General features: G+C 39.7%; 1 protein-coding gene and 1 long non-coding RNA gene across 2 annotated transcripts in view; one reads left to right on the forward strand and one right to left on the reverse strand.

Moving 5' to 3' along the window:
- The window catches only part of LOC5501380 (gamma-tubulin complex component 5), a 31,637-nt gene extending 15,515 nt beyond the window's left edge, over window positions 1–16,122 (forward strand). Inside the window, exons 17-35 of the mRNA XM_048734381.1 lie at window positions 799–914; window positions 1,958–2,019; window positions 2,252–2,313; window positions 2,632–2,679; window positions 2,992–3,019; window positions 3,387–3,630; window positions 4,107–4,141; window positions 4,317–4,396; window positions 4,849–4,917; window positions 6,029–6,091; window positions 6,389–6,480; window positions 6,650–6,734; window positions 7,919–8,039; window positions 8,782–8,963; window positions 12,262–12,306; window positions 12,681–12,761; window positions 13,640–13,728; window positions 13,965–14,065; window positions 14,469–16,122. Of these exons, the coding sequence (XP_048590338.1) occupies window positions 799–914; window positions 1,958–2,019; window positions 2,252–2,313; window positions 2,632–2,679; window positions 2,992–3,019; window positions 3,387–3,630; window positions 4,107–4,141; window positions 4,317–4,396; window positions 4,849–4,917; window positions 6,029–6,091; window positions 6,389–6,480; window positions 6,650–6,734; window positions 7,919–8,039; window positions 8,782–8,963; window positions 12,262–12,306; window positions 12,681–12,761; window positions 13,640–13,728; window positions 13,965–14,065; window positions 14,469–14,521 (1,656 nt within the window). The 3' untranslated portion in view covers window positions 14,522–16,122. The remainder of the gene's footprint in view (window positions 1–798; window positions 915–1,957; window positions 2,020–2,251; window positions 2,314–2,631; window positions 2,680–2,991; window positions 3,020–3,386; window positions 3,631–4,106; window positions 4,142–4,316; window positions 4,397–4,848; window positions 4,918–6,028; window positions 6,092–6,388; window positions 6,481–6,649; window positions 6,735–7,918; window positions 8,040–8,781; window positions 8,964–12,261; window positions 12,307–12,680; window positions 12,762–13,639; window positions 13,729–13,964; window positions 14,066–14,468) is intronic.
- Window positions 16,123–16,212: 90 nt separating this feature from the next.
- On the reverse strand, window positions 16,213–19,849 carry LOC5501382. The gene is made up of 3 exons (XR_007314167.1): window positions 19,492–19,849; window positions 17,829–17,949; window positions 16,213–16,496 (listed from the first exon to the last, which is right to left on the reverse strand). It is a non-coding gene; the product is annotated as an uncharacterized LOC5501382 (long non-coding RNA).

Consider the following 19,849-nt stretch of genomic DNA (forward strand, 5'->3'; position numbering starts at 1 on the left):
AACATGGTGAAAATACATGTGGGTACTCACATGGGGCATGTACCAGACCTAAGGTAACATGGTGAAAATACATGTGAGTACTCTCATGAGGCATGTACCAGACCTAAGGTAACATGGTGAAAATACATGTGAGTACTCTCATGAGGCATGTACCAGACCTAAGGTAACATGGTGAAAATACATGTGAGTACTCATGAGGCATGTACCAGACCTGACATGGTGGAAATACATGTGGGTCCATGATGAGGCATGTACCAGACCTAAGGTAACATGTTGGAAACACAAGGGGGTACTCTCATGAGGCATGTACCAGACCTAAGGTAACATGGTGAAAATACATGTGAGTACTCATGAGGCATGTACCAGACCTGACATGGTGGAAATACATGTGGGTCCATGATGAGGCATGTACCAGACCTAAGGTAACATGTTGGAAACACAAGGGATGGTTCATTCCTATTAGGGGCAATACATGGACACTGTCATAAGCTGATTCTAGAAAAATGCCACCATTTACCAGTTTCCCATTTTCCCATTTTCCCATTTCCCGTATTTCAGACCTTAGGTAACATGGCACAAAACTTGTATCAACAATACATATGTACTCTTGTATAGGCTGAACCAAAAAGCTACCACCCTATCCCAGTTGCACAGTACTGAATCGTATGTCCAAGAAACCCAAAGTCCAGCCTTATGATTATTCATTTCCCCGATTACATCACGCATTTGCAGATCACCTTGTCTACAGATTGTGTGTAGTCTTGTACCCATCCCTTATGTCATCTGCCTTGTTCTCAGGTTGCTTTATTGCTGTGCCTGTTTTTGGATACTCTTCGTCCTTGCATGGACTTCATTAACTACTGGGTGACATCGGGCGAGATGCAGGACCCACACAGCGAGTTCTTCATACAGAAGTAAGAGTCTTGGGGCATAGTTGGTAGAGTTTCACTCAGTAGTTTTTGTTCCTCTCACCACTCGATTCCAGGACGTGGAAAAGGAGGAAGAGGTGGAGGAGGAGGGGGAGGGGGAGGGGGAGGAGGAGGGGGAAGGAGTAGGATTCCAGGTTCTATTCCTCGTTAAGTTTGTTGGGTTTCTTCTTTGCTCCGGTTTACTTCCTCCCTCCTCGAAAATACTAAATTGTCTATCCAAAACTGTCAGACACAACTCTTGTGGCAACTGCCTGGGGCGCAATTCATAATTTTGATAAGTTTGGAGCCAGGTACTGGGTCGCAAAGGGCAACAGGGCCACAATCCCTCATATCTAAGAATACGTTGTAAAAGATGACAAAGATGTGAAAACTTGTTATCTGATACGATGCGCGCTACCGTGACCACCTTGGCAGTTTTATGAAGTAAACCAATAAGGGTACGAGAAGCGTGTTATCTTATACGACGCAGTAAGCCAACAAAGATGTGAAAACGTGCTTTCTGATACGACGCGCGCTACCGTGGCCACCTTGACAGTTCAGTGAAGTAACCCGATAAGGATGCGAGAAACGTGCTATCTGATACGACGCGCGCTACCGTGACCACCTTTTCAGTTTTGTGAAGTAAGCCAACAAGGATGCGAGAAACGTGCTATCTGTTACAACGCGCGCTACCGTGGCCACGTTTGCAGTTTTGTGAAGTAAACCAACAAGGATGCGAAGGGGGGGGGGGGGGGGGGGGTTGGTAGGCAAAAACAACTTCTCTGTTCGTTCTGCTATCAGCAAACACACCACCGAGGAGCAGTCGGGGTGCCAGAATGGGCATCTGGGCCTATCTATCGGGCCCATTCTTGCGATCAAATGTGGTTTTAACTTCGTCTACATACTACCACATACTATTCCATCTATCGAGAACGGCAGCATGTGCGCCGTGTACCAAGCTATCACCGTCTGGTATGGTAGAAACAACTGTTCGAGGTTTATCTCAAGTGGCTCACCTTGATCTTTTCCTTTGTTTCTTGTTGTTATAGAAACGCTTCCATGTCGGTTGAGAGCACTGCATTCTGGGAGAAAGGGGTGACTCTTCGCAGTGGTAGGTTTGCCTGTGTTCTAGGCTCACTAATGTAGATGCTATTGATATGATTGTTAGTACTTATATATTATTTATCTCCTCGCTTCTATATCGCTTTGTAACTCCCATACGTCCCATTCGAAAATAATACTAGAAATTGGACCTTACTATTTGTTTTTGCTGTGCCAGATATTTTGCGGGCTCTGTCCTATTAGAATTGAGCCTTAGATGCATATATTCATCTTTATTCTAGAGATGAACTCCCAAGGCTCTCCAAATATGGTTCCTTGTTTTCTTGAGGATCATATCAAACAGGTACATAACTCATTATAGTGGTTCCTGTCAGCCGCCATCTTGTCATCCTAGCGAAATACCAAGTGAGAGAAAGCATCTATTTCCATCGGCTGATTTGGGGAAGCTAATGCGATATTTTCTGTGGAAATTGGTAAATAAAGTATAAAACTTAGTTTTAAGATGATTATTACGAGAATACTTCAAATAATTTGTCTTAAAATTGAAAACAATAACAAAGGTGTGGTTAACAAGGGCTCTAGGGCAGCTCTGGGTGCCAATATTTTTTTCATTATTATTGGGGATCCACCTAATCCACGCTGCACTCTGTTATTTTCTCAGATCCTCGTTGCTGGAAAGTCTGTGTCTCTCATTCAGGAACTTGGCAAGGTACATACTAAAAGCGCAACAGAAAAATCGACAAACATGGTTTTCGCAGGTCCTTAAAAAGTCTTAAAATGTCTTAAATTTATTTCATATTTCTAAGGCATTTAAAGACATGGCATTTTTAGATATGATTTTTTCAAGTTAAGTCATATAATTTTGTCTTTAAACAACTTTAAGGCTGGTTCTCACTAGGATGCAAGCGCAAGCGTAAGAAAATCAAGCAGTTGCGTTCTCTTGCGTTCTAGTGAGAACCGGATAATAACTCTCCATTGCTGTGTGTTTCTTTTTTATCACTGTCCTATTATCTTTCTGCAGATGGCGGAAATGTTCGGGACAAGAAATGGTAGGTTTTGTTGCTACTATCCCCAGATTTGCTCGGCTACTAGCATGGCAGGAAGGGGATTCGATAGAGCTTTAAGATATGTCACCAAAAATATGCATACCTAAATTTCGATTTACATATCTTTTTGTGAGCTAGTAATGGCTGGAAATAGAGCCCACCAAAAGAACTGAAAAAGGATGAATTATAAACCCTAAACCATATTAGCTTTTACTTATTCGTGGTGATCGCTCTACTTGTTTTGTTTATTTATCAAAAGCCATTTACATGGCACCAAATCTCTTATAATTTTCCATTCAGTCGGATGTATGTATGAATATTTCGTGAAATTCCCTTTACTGTCTCCATCTCTTATGATTTATCCATTTAGTCGGCTCTATGTATGAAGATTTCGTGGCGTCCCTTACTGATGCCATCTTGAAACGAAGTATGCCGCACTCAGAAGAATGGAATCATGATAGAAAACAAGACAGCCAATCAGAGACCGACCCTCTCGACCTAGTCTCTGGCCGTGCCGTCCTTAGCACAACGCGTGATATTGGTGATCCAATACTGCGCATGGCACTGCTTGTATCCATGGATACACCCGTCCAAGTCAGTAACATGTCAAACAGGTTTGTGAAACAGGGTATCGGTCTTCCCTTTTCTTGGCTTTTTTTTTTTTTGCTGCAACTGAGCAGCGGTATAACGATACCTTTTGCGGACTAGATTTTATTTCTGACAATATCTCTTTACAGTGTTCCAGCCTTGATGAAGTCTAAAATATTCATGATATAAACGCGACTGCAAGTGCTAAATAATGTTGCAGCGATTTTCCAATTTAAAATCCAAATAGATCTTATTAATGTTTTAAATTGATTTTTTATTTTTCAAGTTTTAGAATTTAAATATTAATATAACAAAAATATCTCATACTTTATTTAGCATACAAATTTAGTCGGACTCGGCAAACAGCGAAAAACACAGGGTAAACTTAGCGGAAAGCACCGGGTAAACGCCTGCAAGGAAGCTATTTTTGATCATGCCTATTTACATGCCTTATTATACAAATACACTTAACTAGACATTTCATTTGCTGTCTTATATCCAGATTCAGCGACAAAAAGCGACAGAGCCTTTGTTCAGGTAAGAATATCAACGCAATGCCATACCACTGGAAATGAGCAACCAGTTCTAAGGACAAACACATACTATTTTAGAACTAGCTCTGTCTCCTCCAATAGCCAATTGTGGACTAAACCGTGGCCCACGTAAAACTCATGGCATGGCCCCTTTAATATAATTTCTATATTGATCATAGGCATAGAATCGGTTCTGGTTCCAGTTGATCGTCTCTTCAAGACATGTTTAGCCCCACTGGTGCAGACAAAATACACAGAGGTAAAAGTCAGTAGTATACTGCGTCTCGTTGCGTACCTTTTTTGTTCATGACACGCAAGAATGAGATCTATTTGTTAAAAAAACTTGATAGGTTTTTTCAGTTAAGATAAACAATGTCGAATAGCAGATAACTCAAGTCTTTGATAATTTTGAATTTTCCTTTGTTGCGAAGTGTCGAAATTTGGATATCATTCCTTGAAAGAGGTCTTTAGATTTTAATTGACTCAACACAAAATAGTGCACAGTCGAAAACTGGGCACCGATTGCATGATACCCTAAGCATTTATAATAAAGATGGAAAACTGTAGAAACTTATCCTTGTTTTTAGAGTAGCCAAATTCTTTGCTTCTTCGTAGACTTTTAGAGCAGACATTCTTCAAATCATTCCTCGTGCATTTCCCTTTGTTTCTATCCGTAGACTTGTGGTGCATTTGTTTATTTCCCATCCATAGGCCTGTGGTGCACTTATCCGCTTGCTTAAATCCGAATACGACTTGACCCGTCATCTCGCTGCTATGAGGGTAAGAGAAAAATTGCTTCTGTCCAATACTTATCGGATTCTGCGCCCCACCAACATTGGATTCTACTGACTTTTGCTTTAAAGCCTTCTTTCTTCATCCTCATTTTCAACGGGGATCCCTGTGGTATTATTTGGTATATCCGCTTTGCTAATAACGGGGTTTCTGTGTTATTGTATGGCGGGGGAGGAGGGTCGGCGACATCCACTAAATCAGGTCACCTTACTTTTTAGGCTGCAAAAACGCGCGCTCCGGCTTTTAGAGGCAAAATAACAAGCAACTTATTCAGCGCAAACGAATCAACCAGAAAGTTTCTTTTGTCAGAAAGGGCTTGTTTTCACCAGGGTTTTTTTTTATCTTTTCGTCGCTCCCTGGCGCCGCAGGAGCACCCATTTCGGTGTTCATTTTGCCTTGGATTTGCCTCTGAAAAAGCCGCCCATTTCGGTGTTTATTTTGCCTTGGATTTGCCACTGAAAAAGTCGCCCATTTCGGTGTTCATTTTGCCTTGGATTTGCCACTGAAAAAGTCGCCCATTTCGTGTTCATTTTGCCTTGGATTTGCCACTGAAAAAGTCGCCCATTTCGGTGTTCATTTTGCCTTGGATTTGCCACTGAAAAAGTCGCCCATTTCAGTGTTCATTTTGCCTTGGATTTGCCACTGAAAAAGTCGCCCATTTCAGTGTTCATTTTGCCTTGGATTTGCCACTGAAAAAGTCGCCCATTTCGGTGTTCATTTTGCCTTGGATTTGCCACCGAAAAAGTCGCCCATTTCGGTGTTCATTTTGCCTTGGATTTGCCACTGAAAAAGTCGCCCATTTCGGTGTTCATTTTGTCTTGGATTTGCCACTGAAAAAGTCGCCCGTTTCGGTGTTCATTTTGCCTTGGATTTGCCACTGAAAAAGTCGACCATTTCGGTGTTCATTTTGTCTTGGATTTGCCACTGAAAAAGTCGCCCATTTCGGTGTTTATTTTGCCTTGGATTTGCCACTGAAAAAGTCGCATGGCTTTTTAGTGCACGTCCCCATTCAAGGTCATATCATGTATTTGTATACACGTTCTAATTAGACATGATCACAAGCTTATTTTATGTTTATTGTTTGTTTTCAATTTATTAGAATTTCTTCCTGCTTGAGGCTGGTGACACTATGCAGCATTTCTACTGTGATATCTTCAAGAAGGTATCGTGATTGCTACCACGTGAAGGTATCGTGATTGTGATCACGTGAAAGTATCGTGATTGTGACCACGTGAAGGTATCGTGATTGTGATCACGTAAAGGTATCGTGATTGTGATCACGTGAAGGTATCGTGATTGTGATCATTGGAGCAGCCACTCCTTTTTGCGCAGGGAAAAGGCTTATCTCTTGTTCCACGTGACCATTCTATCCAGTTTAAGATTGATCTATTTAATTATTTTAGGAAAGATGATTAAAAATCTTAGGTGTAATTTTTTTTTTACTTCTGTTGCATCTTAGATCTGCCGTCACCAACCGTGGCAGGACACTTCAAATCTGAACTCGTTACTGCAGGAGGCACTTAGAGACAAGTATCCGGACGCCGTGGAGAGGTACTGGGGGGGGGGGGCACTGCCGAATGCACTATTACGCAATTAATTATCTTGTGTTCTTTCACGCAACTAATGATCATATGTTCCGTAACACAACTAATGATCGAATGTTCTGCCACGCATCATTTGTTCCGTAACATTACTAAAGGTCGGGTGTACTGTTACGCAGGGTCGCTGTGAACGTCTCGCCAAACACAAGTGGCTTCAAGGGTTCAGCGGTGCATTGTTTGCAAGGAATGACGCTTCATTACAAGGTACCAATAGCACTGCATTACAAGGTACCAATAGTACTGCATTACAAGGTACCAATAGTACTGCATTACAAGGTACCAATAGTACTGCATTACAAGGTACCAATAGTACTGCATTACAAGGTACCAATAGTACTGCATTACAAGGTACCAATAGTACTGCATTACAAGGTACCAATAGTACTGCATTACAAGGTACCAATAGTACTGCATTACAAGGTACCAATAGTACTGCATTACAAGGTACCAATAGTACTGCATTACAAGGTACCAATAGCACTGCATTCAAAGGAATACAATCGCTTCCTCTGGACTTAGATGTTTATTTTAATGGCGGTGGCGTAGGGGGGTATTTGTTATGGCTATTTTTCTGTTTATTTTTGATATTGTTGTTATGGCTATTTTGCTGTTTATTTTTGATATTGTTTTTATGGCTATTTTGCAGTTTATTTTTGATATTGTTGTTATTGCGCAATTGCTGATTTTGTTGATTGCCTCACGTAAAAACCTAGAACTTAGGCTAAGTTCAAACGTCGCATTATCCATGAGGCGTATTAAATGCAAATGCATGCAAATGAATCAGGTCGATTGTTCCATCTTGATGGCTAATACGATGTTTGAACTTAGCCTTATAGGCAAATCGTTTCTACCTTTTTTAAGACCCTGAAAGCTAAGAACCTGCTTAGCATTTAAAGGTTCTTAAAAAGGTTTTTACAAGATGATAAGTTTATTTATGAGAATGAAACAAAAATATGGGGCTTTTTAAAATTCATAAATAATATAAAAATGCTGCGGTGATTCTCGGACAATAAAATAATGAGCAGCAATGGTGGGTAAATTTGATACAAACTTGACTGCGTCTTGCTGCGCACTTTTTTGTCCATGCAAGATCTGAAGCCATCGGCATCAATTGAATACAGACGCACGCATAAAGGAGGTCTATTTGTTCAATTATTATGAATGATATAATCTGAAGATTAATAATATGCTTGACGAACGGGCGACGGGTGTTCAATAATGAAGCGAGTAAGGGGCAAGGGGGTGGCGCTAGGGGGTGGGGCGAGATTAATTAAATGTACGGAAAAATCTGTAATAAATAAAGGGAAAACATGAATGAATTCAAGACCAAACATGCAATTAGATTCTCACACTCCATCATTAAAGGCCATTGTGATCATGTTGCCAAGGTGCCTTGGCCAGTGAGTGTCGTGATCGACGAAGCATGTCAGAGGAAGTACAACCAAGTCCTGCTCTTCCTGCTTACCCTCAAGCGCGCCAAGTGGAGTCTAGACAAGCTACGATTCACTGGTAAGTTATGCTCTTGTGATATTAGCGATCTTAAGCGCGCCAAGTGGAGTCTGGACAAGCTACGATTCACTGGTAAGTTATGCTCTTGCGATATTAGCGATCTTAAGCGCGCCAAGTGGAGTCTAGACAAGCTACGATTCACTGGTAAGTTATGCTCTTGCGATATTAGCGATCTTAAGCGCGCCAAGTGGAGTCTAGACAAGCTACGATTCACTGGTAAGTTATGCTCTTGCGATATTAGCGATCTTAAGCGCGCCAAGTGGAGTCTAGACAAGCTACGATTCACTGGTAAGTTATGCTCTTGCGATATTAGCGATCTTAAGCGCGCCAAGTGGAGTCTAGACAAGCTACGATTCACTGGTAAGTTATGCTCTTGCGATATTAGCGATCTTAAGCGCGCCAAGTGGAGTCTAGACAAGCTACGATTTACTGGTAAGTTATGCTTTTGCGATATTAGCGATCTTAAGCGCGCCAAGCGGAGTCTGGAGAAGCGAAAGTAAAATTTATTCTCGTCAATGCAAAACTCGACGCCCTCGCGATATGCCACCCACAATTTTCCTTGCAACTTCCAAAGCAACAAATAAAAACATTTTCAGGTTGCCGAAACACGATACACAGCGCAATTATTCTCGCGATGTTCAATTCTAATTTTCTTGCAACTTGCAACTCAACGAAAAATGCAATGCAAGTTTCAGGAAAATTTCCTGCTGTAACATGGCCTTTAATTGTGCTTGATTTGTAGATCTGACTGGCGAGGCAAGGCGTCGCCGCGTCAACAGTGATGAAGATGATGACGAAGATGATGATGATGAACCTCATAGTTCCATTGGTCAAATTGATCGCTCACTTGTGCACCGGATGCATCTACTTCGCTTTCGGTTACTCCACTTTGTCAACAGCCTGCATAACTATATTATGACAAGGGTATGCTTACATTTAACAATATTATGACAATATTACGAGGGTATGCTTACATTTAACTATATTATGACAAGGGTATGCTTACATTTAACAATATTATGAAAAGGGTATGCTAACATTTAACTATATTATGACAAGGGTATGCTAACATTTAACTATATTATGACAAGGGTATGCTAACATTTAACTATATTATGACAAGGGTATGCTAACATTTAACTATGACAAGGGTATGCTAACATTTAACTATATTATGAAAAGGGTATGCTCACATTTAACTATATTATGAAAAGGGTATGCTTACATTTAACAATATTATGACAAGGGTATGCTTACATTTAACTATATTATGAAAAGGGTATGCTAACATTTAACTATATTATGACAAGGGTATGCTTACATTTAACTATGACAAGGGTATGCTAACATTTAACTATGACAAGGGAATGCTAACATTTAACTATGACAAGGGTATGCTATCATTTAACTATATTATGAAAAGGGTATGCTTACATTTAACTATATTATGACAAGGGTATGCTTACATTTAACTATGACAAGGGTATGCTAACATTTAACTATGACAAGGGTATGCTAACATTTAACTATGACAAGGGTATGCTAACATTTAACTATGACAAGGGTATGCTAACATTTAACTATGACAAGGGTATGCTAACATTTAACTATGACAGGGTATGCTAACATTTAACTATGACAAGGGAATGCTAACATTTAACTATATTATGAAAAGGGTATGCTTACATTTAACAATATTATGACAAGGGTATGCTTACATTAACTATGACAAGGGTATGCTTACATTAACTATGACAAGGGTATGCTAACATTTAACTATGACAAGGGTATGCTTACATTAACTATGACAATGGTATGCTAACATTTAACTATGACAAGGGTATGCTAACATTTAACTATATTATGACAAGGGTATGCTAACATTTAACTATGACAAGGGTATGCTAACATTTAACTATATTATGAAAAGGGTATGCTTACATTTAACTATATTATGAAAAGGGTATGCTTACATTTAACAATATTATGACAAGGGTATGCTTACATTTAACTATATTATGAAAAGGGTATGCTAACATTTAACTATATTATGACAAGGGTATGCTTACATTTAACTATGACAAGGGTATGCTAACATTTAACTATGACAAGGGAATGCTAACATTTAACTATGACAAGGGTATGCTATCATTTAACTATATTATGAAAAGGGTATGCTTACATTTAACTATATTATGACAAGGGTATGCTTACATTAACTATGACAAGGGTATGCTAACATTTAACTATGACAAGGGTATGCTTACATTAACTATGACAATGGTATGCTAACATTTAACTATGACAAGGGTATGCTAACATTTAACTATATTATGAAAAGGGTATGCTTACATTTAACAATATTATGACAAGGGTATGCTTACATTTAACAAAATTATGACAAGGGTATGCTAACATTTAACTATGACAGGGTTTGCTAACATTTAACTATGACAAGGGTATGCTAACATTTAACTATATTATGAAAAGGGTATGCTTACATTTAACAATATTATGACAAGGGTATGCTAACATTTAACTATATTATGAAAAGGGTATGCTTACATTTAACAATATTATGACAAGGGTATGCTTACATTTAACTATATTATGAAAAGGGTATGCTAACATTTAACTATATTATGACAAGGGTATGCTTACATTTAACTATGACAAGGGTATGCTAACATTTAACTATGACAAGGGAATGCTAACATTTAACTATGACAAGGGTATGCTATCATTTAACTATATTATGAAAAGGGTATGCTTACATTTAACTATATTATGACAAGGGTATGCTTACATTTAACTATGACAAGGGTATGCTAACATTTAACTATGACAAGGGTATGCTAACATTTAACTATGACAAGGGTATGCTAACATTTAACTATGACAAGGGTATGCTAACATTTAACTATGACAAGGGTATGCTAACATTTAACTATGACAGGGTATGCTAACATTTAACTATGACAAGGGTATGCTAACATTTAGCTATATTATGAAAAGGGTATGCTTACATTTAACAATATTATGACAAGGGTATGCTAACATTTAACTATGACAGGGTATGCTAACATTTAACTATGACAAGGGTATGCTAACATTTAACTATATTATGAAAAGGGTATGCTTACATTTAACAATATTATGACAAGGGTATGCTTACATTAACTAGGACAAGGGTATGCTAACATTTAACTATATTATGACAACATGACGAGGGTATGCTTACATTTAACTATATTTTGACAAGGGTATGCTTACGTTTCACTATATTATGACAAGGGTATGCTTACATTTAACAAAATTATGACAAGGGTATGCTTACATTTAACAATATTATGACAAGGGTATGCTTACATTAACTATGACAAGGGTATGCTAACATTTAACTATGACAAGGGTATGCTTACATTAACTATGACAAGGGTATGCTAACATTTATCTATGACAAGGGAATGCTAACATTTAACTATGACAAGGGTATGCTAACATTTAACTATATTATGACAATATGACGAGGGAATGCTTACATTTAACTATATTATGACAAGGGTATGCTTACGTTTCACTATATTATGACAAGGGTATGCTAACATTTCACTATATTATGACTTCAAAATACTGTACTTTGTGAACAGCAACAGCCTGTAGTTTAAGCCCTTAATTTACGACCACAGAAATTGAAAGAAAAGTTGTTGTAACATGGCCCTAGCAGGGGGCGGGGTACTGGGTGCACGTGCACGTGCCCCCCAATATTTATGCCATGCTACGACTCTGTGTAACAAGTTGCTTGGGTTGATGGACTTGGGTTGATGGTCTAACATGTTTGGATGTGTAAACCATAATATGGTTTATGCCATATATCATGGCTTGATGTATTGGCATGGCTCGGTCTATACACAAACACACTCAATCTATCGTGTTCGATATGTACTGTCTATATGTAGCCGCATTGAAGTCATGCGAGGCAATCATTCAAATACACCTAGCCCCTAGTCCCTGGCGCTCTCATTTCGTTCCCTGTTGTTGGGCAGACGTCTGACGTCACAGAATGTCTCCCCAGTCCTTCTCGCCTCATTGTCAACTACAGGAGCCCCGAACAGAATGTCATGGATTAGGCTGACTCCAATGCATTTTATGTGTCTGCTTTATTCTCTCGGATACTTTATACCACTGGACTCGACTCGAGTAATGTACTTTATTCTCTCAGATACTTTATACCACTGGACTCGAGTTTCAAGACGACTTGGCAAAGGTGCGTTACTTGATATAACAGAAAGAGCTGTTGGCAAGAAATAATCTGAAATTTAATAGTAGAAACCAGACAGTCAAGCAACCCTCGATGTTGAAATAAGCAATACTGTAGAAATGTTATCATATTTTTTTAAAGGACTGAGAGATACCTAGTCAATAACACCTTTGTTTTTATTCATTATTGGAGGATAAATTTGTCATGAAGGGGGGGGATTCATTGTTCTTCCGTGGATTTCCTGTGGATTTCTTATAATTTTTAAGCCAAATATCTGAAAATAAGGGAACCCGGTGCTCGCTCGGCCCATCTCTTGATCCTCCCCTCATTCTCCCTGGTGGTTTTATCGCCCGCCATTTACTTGATTCTGTTGTTGACAGGCCAAGGACTTCGATGACGTCATAGCTGTTCACGCTGGCTACGTCAGCAAGGTTTTTGAACGTTGTCTTCTCAATGAGAAGGTTTGTACCCAAAGCAATGGATGACGGCGACGGCTAGGGCAACGAGATCAAAATAAATGTGTTCGCCCTTTGCGGGCGGTCGTCTCCAAACTGATAGCAATGGAAAAGCCGAGGCATTATGGTCAGAGACGGATGAAAATAACCTAGGGACATAATAAGAGGAGTAAGAGGGCCATGCGTTTGCGTCCTCAAAAGACCGTAGAACTTGGCGTTTTTACGTCGTGGTTTGGTGGAGAACGGCTAAAATGCATCAGACAGATCGCATTATCACGTGCTGCTATTGAATTATCAATCCAATTCTGTCGTTGTTTTCCAAGTTGTGGTCCTCGTTGCCTTAAGTCCTTTATATCTTTCACGAGCCCCCATTGGCCCTATAGAGGCCACTTTCTTAAAACATGACACGACCTTTTCTAAAAACATGACACGCCTGTGACGTCCTTTTACTTTGGCCGATCGCGATACGGGTAGCAATGTCTAGTGTGAGCATGTTTTAGTTCTACTGCGCATTGCAAATACGCAGCCCAGTTCCGCCCTTGTGTTGCTAGGATTTACTTGTAGTATTTCAGTTTCAGTTTTTTTTATCCCGTTATGTATTTCGTTTTACATGGCTGTTCAAGTGTCATTGAAATACCCTGCGTGCGGAGTTCGTCTTTACTTGTGATATGCTCGCGTCTCTCGTATTCACATAACAACGCGCGAGACTTGCAAACGCGGGGAGATAATAACTAAGAAAATGCATTACAAAGAAAGACGTCTGCCATTAGGATACGGCCAAATTCAACACAAAAAACTTATTGCGTGTTGATAGTGCGGCACGGGAAAACATATCCCACACCAATGACACATGCGTGTAATCTGAACAATTTCGATTGTTTCAGGTTGGTTTTGTTAAGGAGGCCATCACTAAAGTTCTCAATGTCGCCCTGAATTTCCAATCCATGTGGGATACAGGTGTCAAGGGCATAAGGTACGGTACAACGCATGCGCAAAACTTCTCTTCGACTCTTTTTGTGGAACTGTGAACTGTAGTACTCGAAATACTACTGATTGTCAATCATGATTGACTATTTAGTTGTCCTTTCTATAAAGCGGGCACTTTGTATAACTTCTTGCATACCATTTGAGCAAACAACCTCTATAAATACCCCCATTTGGAACCGTGTAATATTTGAAATTCATTTGCTTGCTGTGTCTTGTTTTCAGTGACAGTCGGCAGTCTCGCATCGAGACGGAATTCTCTAAGTGCAATCACTTCGTCGTTACCTTTTTACACAATCTCGTTAAACGAGGCGCCTTTCCCCACTGTAAGTAATAAAACCTCATCAATATGATAGCTTTAGGCTAAGTTCAAACGCCGTATTATCCATGAGCCGTATTTATTGCAAATACAGGCAAATGTATATATAATACGACGCTTGAACTTAGCCGTAGAGTATCTAATTGAGAGACGAGCGCCTTTCCACACTGCAAGTAATAGTGCACTGTTCCCGTCCTCGCTAGACCGTGAAACTTGGACTTCTCACGTTTTAGTTTGGAGGATATGGGCTGAGATGTATCAGACAGAATCCATCCCAGAGTGCATTGCATGTCTGGCTCTTTGAATTCCCAATCGTTTTCTGCTGTTGCCGTTTGCGTTGCCGTCTTCGCTCCAGTTCCCTAATGTTTCCCTTATATCAGCCTTTAATAATAGCATATTTTTTATTTCAGTGGAGGCACTAGCCTACTCACTCTCCGGTGAGACAGGAGATGCTGTAAACTAAGGAACAAAAACAGATTATGATAGCGTAGAATATAAGAGTAAACCATAACACGCAATAAGAAGCAAGACAACACAGCTTTATTTGTAATCTTAGCCTTACTTGTAAAACATGCGAAATGTTCTATCTGCCTGACTGCCCTCCACATTTACAGATATGTTCTCGTATCACTAAGGTGCAATTTCTCTTAATTAAAGAGCAATAAAATAACATTAGATGCAAACGATTCACACAAAAGCATCTATAAGTCTACAAAAATGACGTCTCAGTCTTTTAGCCTAGTCCAAGAAACTGCTACCAGTCCTGAATGTCTCCTATATAGGAGTCACGTGCGTTTAACGGGGTCAAAGTCCAACAAATCGTAAACAACCCGAGAAAGTTCGGACAAGTAAAGAAGCGTGCGCTTCGTATAAACAAAATGGTGACAAGAAAGCATTGTGCTCATGGCGCCTGTAGCATACGCTTATGGCCTTGGTTGCTTTTTGAAAGTCTAGTGAGTTCATTATCCGATCTTCGTTCCGCTCGTGCAACTTTGTCACTTGTGAAACAAACAAGGCAGCTCGTCAGTTACCATGTGTGGCGCTGGCGTGGGCTTTTTTTGAAGCGCGTTCATATCCTCAACTTTTGATTCAAATTCCTCATAACCGCAGATTCGACATGCAACTGCATTAAGCAAGTACTTTCGGTAAGGCCAATTTTAGCCATAGCGTCGAGTATTAGTTAAGAAGATACTCTGCGCTCACATGTTGAAAAGGAATAATTTCTTTAGTTTTCAAGTTATCTTTAAAAAATACTCTCGAATTGACTATCTGGAATTTATTCTTGTGCAACACTGGTCCCCTTGCCCCTCTCAAACAAGTTGCCTTAGGGTTTGGACTTAGCAGGGGGCGTAACTTCGGGGATGGATCTTTGTAGGAAAGATTGCATTCATTTTTTCAAAGATTGCGAGGACAATTTTGGCGCAAAATAAAGATTCATCAATCGCCAAGTTTGACAGGTCAGTTTAAGGCCGACAATTCGTGTGCTTCAAGCTGGAGTATTGTTAGGTGTTACTTAAGAATTTAGAAAAAAATTCATCGCGCAGATTTCGAGATTTTTATTTTAGTATAAAAACATTGCCTCTATTTAACTTGCATGAAAAATGATAAATTGATTTCCAATAAGAGTGAATCTAGCGGAATCTGATAAAGCATAGATGTATTAATAAAATAATTACAAAAATTGAGCCGAAAATGAGTCTTCTACAGGGAACTTGGCATAAACTGTTTAGCAAAAGCAGTGAATTGAACTTGAAGATGACTTCACCTATATCAATCCTTTATTCTGATTGGCTGAGTTTTTGTTTTGGTCTAATAAAAAGCGTCTTCTATATAGGAGACATTCAGGACTGGTTACCGGGTTTCCTGTATTGGGGATGAAGCTTGGGGTCTGAGACGAGCTTCCTTTGACGTCACAACTCTTTTAACCACAAGAGACCCGGGCTAGGACTCCTCGGACGGGGGATGTCTAGCCTTTGAAATGTGAGGTTGGCTCAGAGAAATATGCATACAATTATTGGTTGTCGCAACAAAGCTTATTGTCAAATAAAAAATTGTCAAATATGACTTTTTTTAAACTGTCTTGGACTAGGCAGGTGTTCGGATGCAAACACCAAAAGTAACCCCATTATCCTTCCACCTCCACGTGGACGTATGTTGTCTACCATCCACGCAGCCTCTTTGAATGATATTATTCGTCGCATATGAGGGACCAGGCGATGGCCCTGTGTAGCCATGCCAACACCCGAAATTCCCCCCTGCGTCAAGCAAAGCCTGACTGTCGACGTAGCCCGGAATGTTGACTATGAGGTCATGGCAAGGGGTTGCGTGATGTGCTGTGTCACGGTCGTCAATGTAGCACAATAGCCAACCGGCTGGCACTGGGTAGTTGGTGGTCATGTCTTTGGTGTTGGGATCTCCTCGCAATATACTACCGCAGACTGTTGTCAAAATATTTAAAAATAATAGAAATGTCAATATTTTAAAGGCAAATTTAAGACCAAATTTAAGACGAATACGTTATAAATAGTCTGTTACCGTTTGATGTTTTTGGTCATTTTTATCACTATGATTAAAAGTTATTGCCCCTATTACTTTAATTGACTATTCGATTATCCAGCCACTATTCCACTGTGTTTTTAGTTTCCAAGCCGATACTTTTTTTTTTGGTCAGTGCGGAACATTTCCAGATCTGGTTAAATTTTTCCAACAAACTGATTAACCAATTAAAGACGGCAACTCTCACGCTGACTGATTTCTACTCAAAGTATAATTAAACAAAAACCCGGTTCTCTTCACTGGAGCACGGGGAAAATCGTGTAAAAACGGCATTTGGTCAATCTAGCTAGAAGATGATTCTCGAGTCTCCCGCTCGCTTCTTTTATCGAACTAAAAGCTCGGGCTCGGTTTTTAAAAGACCGGAGAAGCTCGGCCTCGGATTCTGAAATTTGACAAAAGTCACGGGCTCAGATTTCAAAAACGCGGGTCTCGCCGCCTCGGCAAGTCTCGGATTTACCCATCGATACCCCTTCTCTCAGACATTTCAATAAACATTTCTTTACAGAAGTATTGGTAAGTCCTTAACTAGTAAAATCCAAATGATAGTTAATTTATAACATTGACTTTAAAGTAACATTGCCTATAAAGTAAAGGAGTCTAAAGTGAGTTTGTGTGATCTGGTGGAATGTAACAGTAAAAGGGCCCCCGAATGGTCTTTGGAGTGCACTTGCTATCACCCCGTTTTTTGTTCGAGACCGAAAATTTTTAGTTTTTTTAATAAATCGAGCAGCGAGCACAACAAAAATACAATGCGAACACCGCGGAAAAAAAGTGCGCGATCATTAGCTGAAAACTGCGAGCACATCGAAATTTCGGGGGGCCATTCGGGGGCCCTAGTGATTGGCTTATATCGCAAGTTCGATTGTACGGAATTATATAATGTATGGTGGACCTGCAGTCTTACCCATCAACGTCTAAAAGAGATGATTCTACTGTTGATACGGTATGGTGGACTTGTAGTCTTACCCATTAACGGCTAAAAGAGCTGATTCTACTGTTTATACGGTATGGTGGTCTTGTAGTCTTACCCATCAACGTCTAAAAGAACTGATTCTACTGTTGATACGGTATGGTGGACTTGTAGTCTTACCCATCAACGGCAAAAAGAGCTGATTCTACTGTTTATTCGGTATGGTGGACTTGCAGTCTAACTGATCAACGTCTAAAAGAGCTGATTCTGCTGTCTATAAGGTATGGTGGACGTGCCATCTTACCCATCAACGTCTCGCAGTTTGCTCCTGTCCATCCTGGCGTGCAGATGCAATGGTAGCTGTTAGTGCTGTAAATAGTACGACAGCTTCCGCCATTCTTACACGGGGATTTCACGCATTTGCTCTAAAATGTAACAGCGAAAAACAATCAGAACATTACAATAAGATATAGCAGATATTTAACATATAGATCTCATTTTTGCGTCACAGCGTGTCATGAACAAAAAAGTACGAAACGAAACGAAGTCGAGTGACTGTTGTTCATGGCACGTTTTGGAATCTTCTGTGTATCTAATAGAGGACTGACGAACAATAAATGAGATCTATTTGTTTTATACAACAAAGAAAATGTTTTCTTACGTAACTATCTAGTTTTTGGGAGCGCACGCGGAATCAAACTCAACTGCCCAAACGTTAGAAATACCGCTTATTCTGAATAAATACACATCACAAAGCAATGAGAGTTTACTGTGACCTTTATTCTAGGATATAAGACAATTAAAGGACAATTACAGGAGGTGATCAATCGTGAAAATATTCCAGCTAGTTACTGGGATTGACTTAGAGGTTGGTTAGCCTGTAGTTTAAGCGTTCGTAGTAAAATTGTAGAAGCATGCCCCGACCATGATCAGACTAGACCCTGTCTCTCCGCGGTCTTAGTTTGAATACATCATTCCTGTTCTCTACAGACTCCACAGGCTTCCCATTAAATCACGCATTAACGTCAAATTATTGCTACATACACAAGTTTCATCACGGTCAGGCTGTAGCTTTCAATCTATATCTCTGACTTTATTGCCTCCTATAAAACCTAAGCGCGCACTCAGATCATCTTGCCTCAATCTTCTTACCATCCCTAGCTCTAAGATACTGCATTGACTGCTGATCAAAATGGTCCCTTTTTTTTTTTTTTTCAGAAAACGAGAACAGCAATCATCTTTCGGTGTACCCTGCTAGCAGAGGCCCTTTCTCTTGTTTTCTCTCTATTCATGTGTTGTTGCTAGTGTTCAAAACCCAGAGACGCGAATCGGCAAGTAAACTGCTAAGCGAGAGATACAGGAGAAAGCTCTGCTAGCAGGGTACTTCCGGTGTTTGTATTAACGAGCTCTAGCGACCTTAAACAAAACACGTTGGGAACTTTCGAGAATCATTAATTGAAGACACGGTCAACACACGGATGATTATATAAGGCTATGTTCAAACGTCGTAGTATGAGCCGTATTCAATACATATGCAAGCAAATGAATCAAGTCGATTGTTTCATCTTCATTTTCGTGCATTTGCATTGTCTGAATACTGCTCATGGATAATACGGCGTTTAAACTTTGCCTGAGATACAAAACCAAATTCTCATTCCAGCAAGGAAATATTTTTCGAATGATAAAACAACATCAAATTCTAATATAATAAAATAATTATATCATTTATCAATGATATTCTGTATCTCTTTTATGCACTTTTTTTCATAAGTAAGTCTAATTTTCAGAACAGGCTGAAAATATAATTAGGTTACCAATAAAGTATTGAAATAAGATTTCACAAAAGATAAATACCACTTTGAGTGTGTATCTTTTTTGACGCAAAAAGACACAGATAGGTAGTTCTTGTCAGAAAAAAAAAGAGTAAAAAAATGTGAAATCTCCTCTATGACTTTAAAGTTTCTTACCGGGGGGTAGAAATAGTCGAAGTCAACACTACTTTTTGAAAGCAGTGGTCTCGTTGAATTTATCCGTATTCAGCAATTCGCACAAGATGTTTTCGTCACAACTGGTCGTCTGCTTCTTCTTCAAGTTATAAGAAACGCATTCGCGGTTTCTGACGCATCGCGCCGAGCACAGGCCTTCGGACTTGACCAAGTGGGAGTCGATGATTGGGACGTCCAGGCGCTTAGAAAGGTCTTTAAGAAACCTTGCAATGGTTATTACTCCAGGAGTTTGGTTTCCCGAAACTACGACTACAGAAATCACCAATAAAATGATAACATTAGGAGACATTTTAGAGCCGATCAGGTATATTAAACGTTC

This window comes from Nematostella vectensis, chromosome 11 (genome assembly GCF_932526225.1).
Source record: "Nematostella vectensis chromosome 11, jaNemVect1.1, whole genome shotgun sequence".
NCBI lineage: Eukaryota > Metazoa > Cnidaria > Anthozoa > Actiniaria > Edwardsiidae > Nematostella > Nematostella vectensis.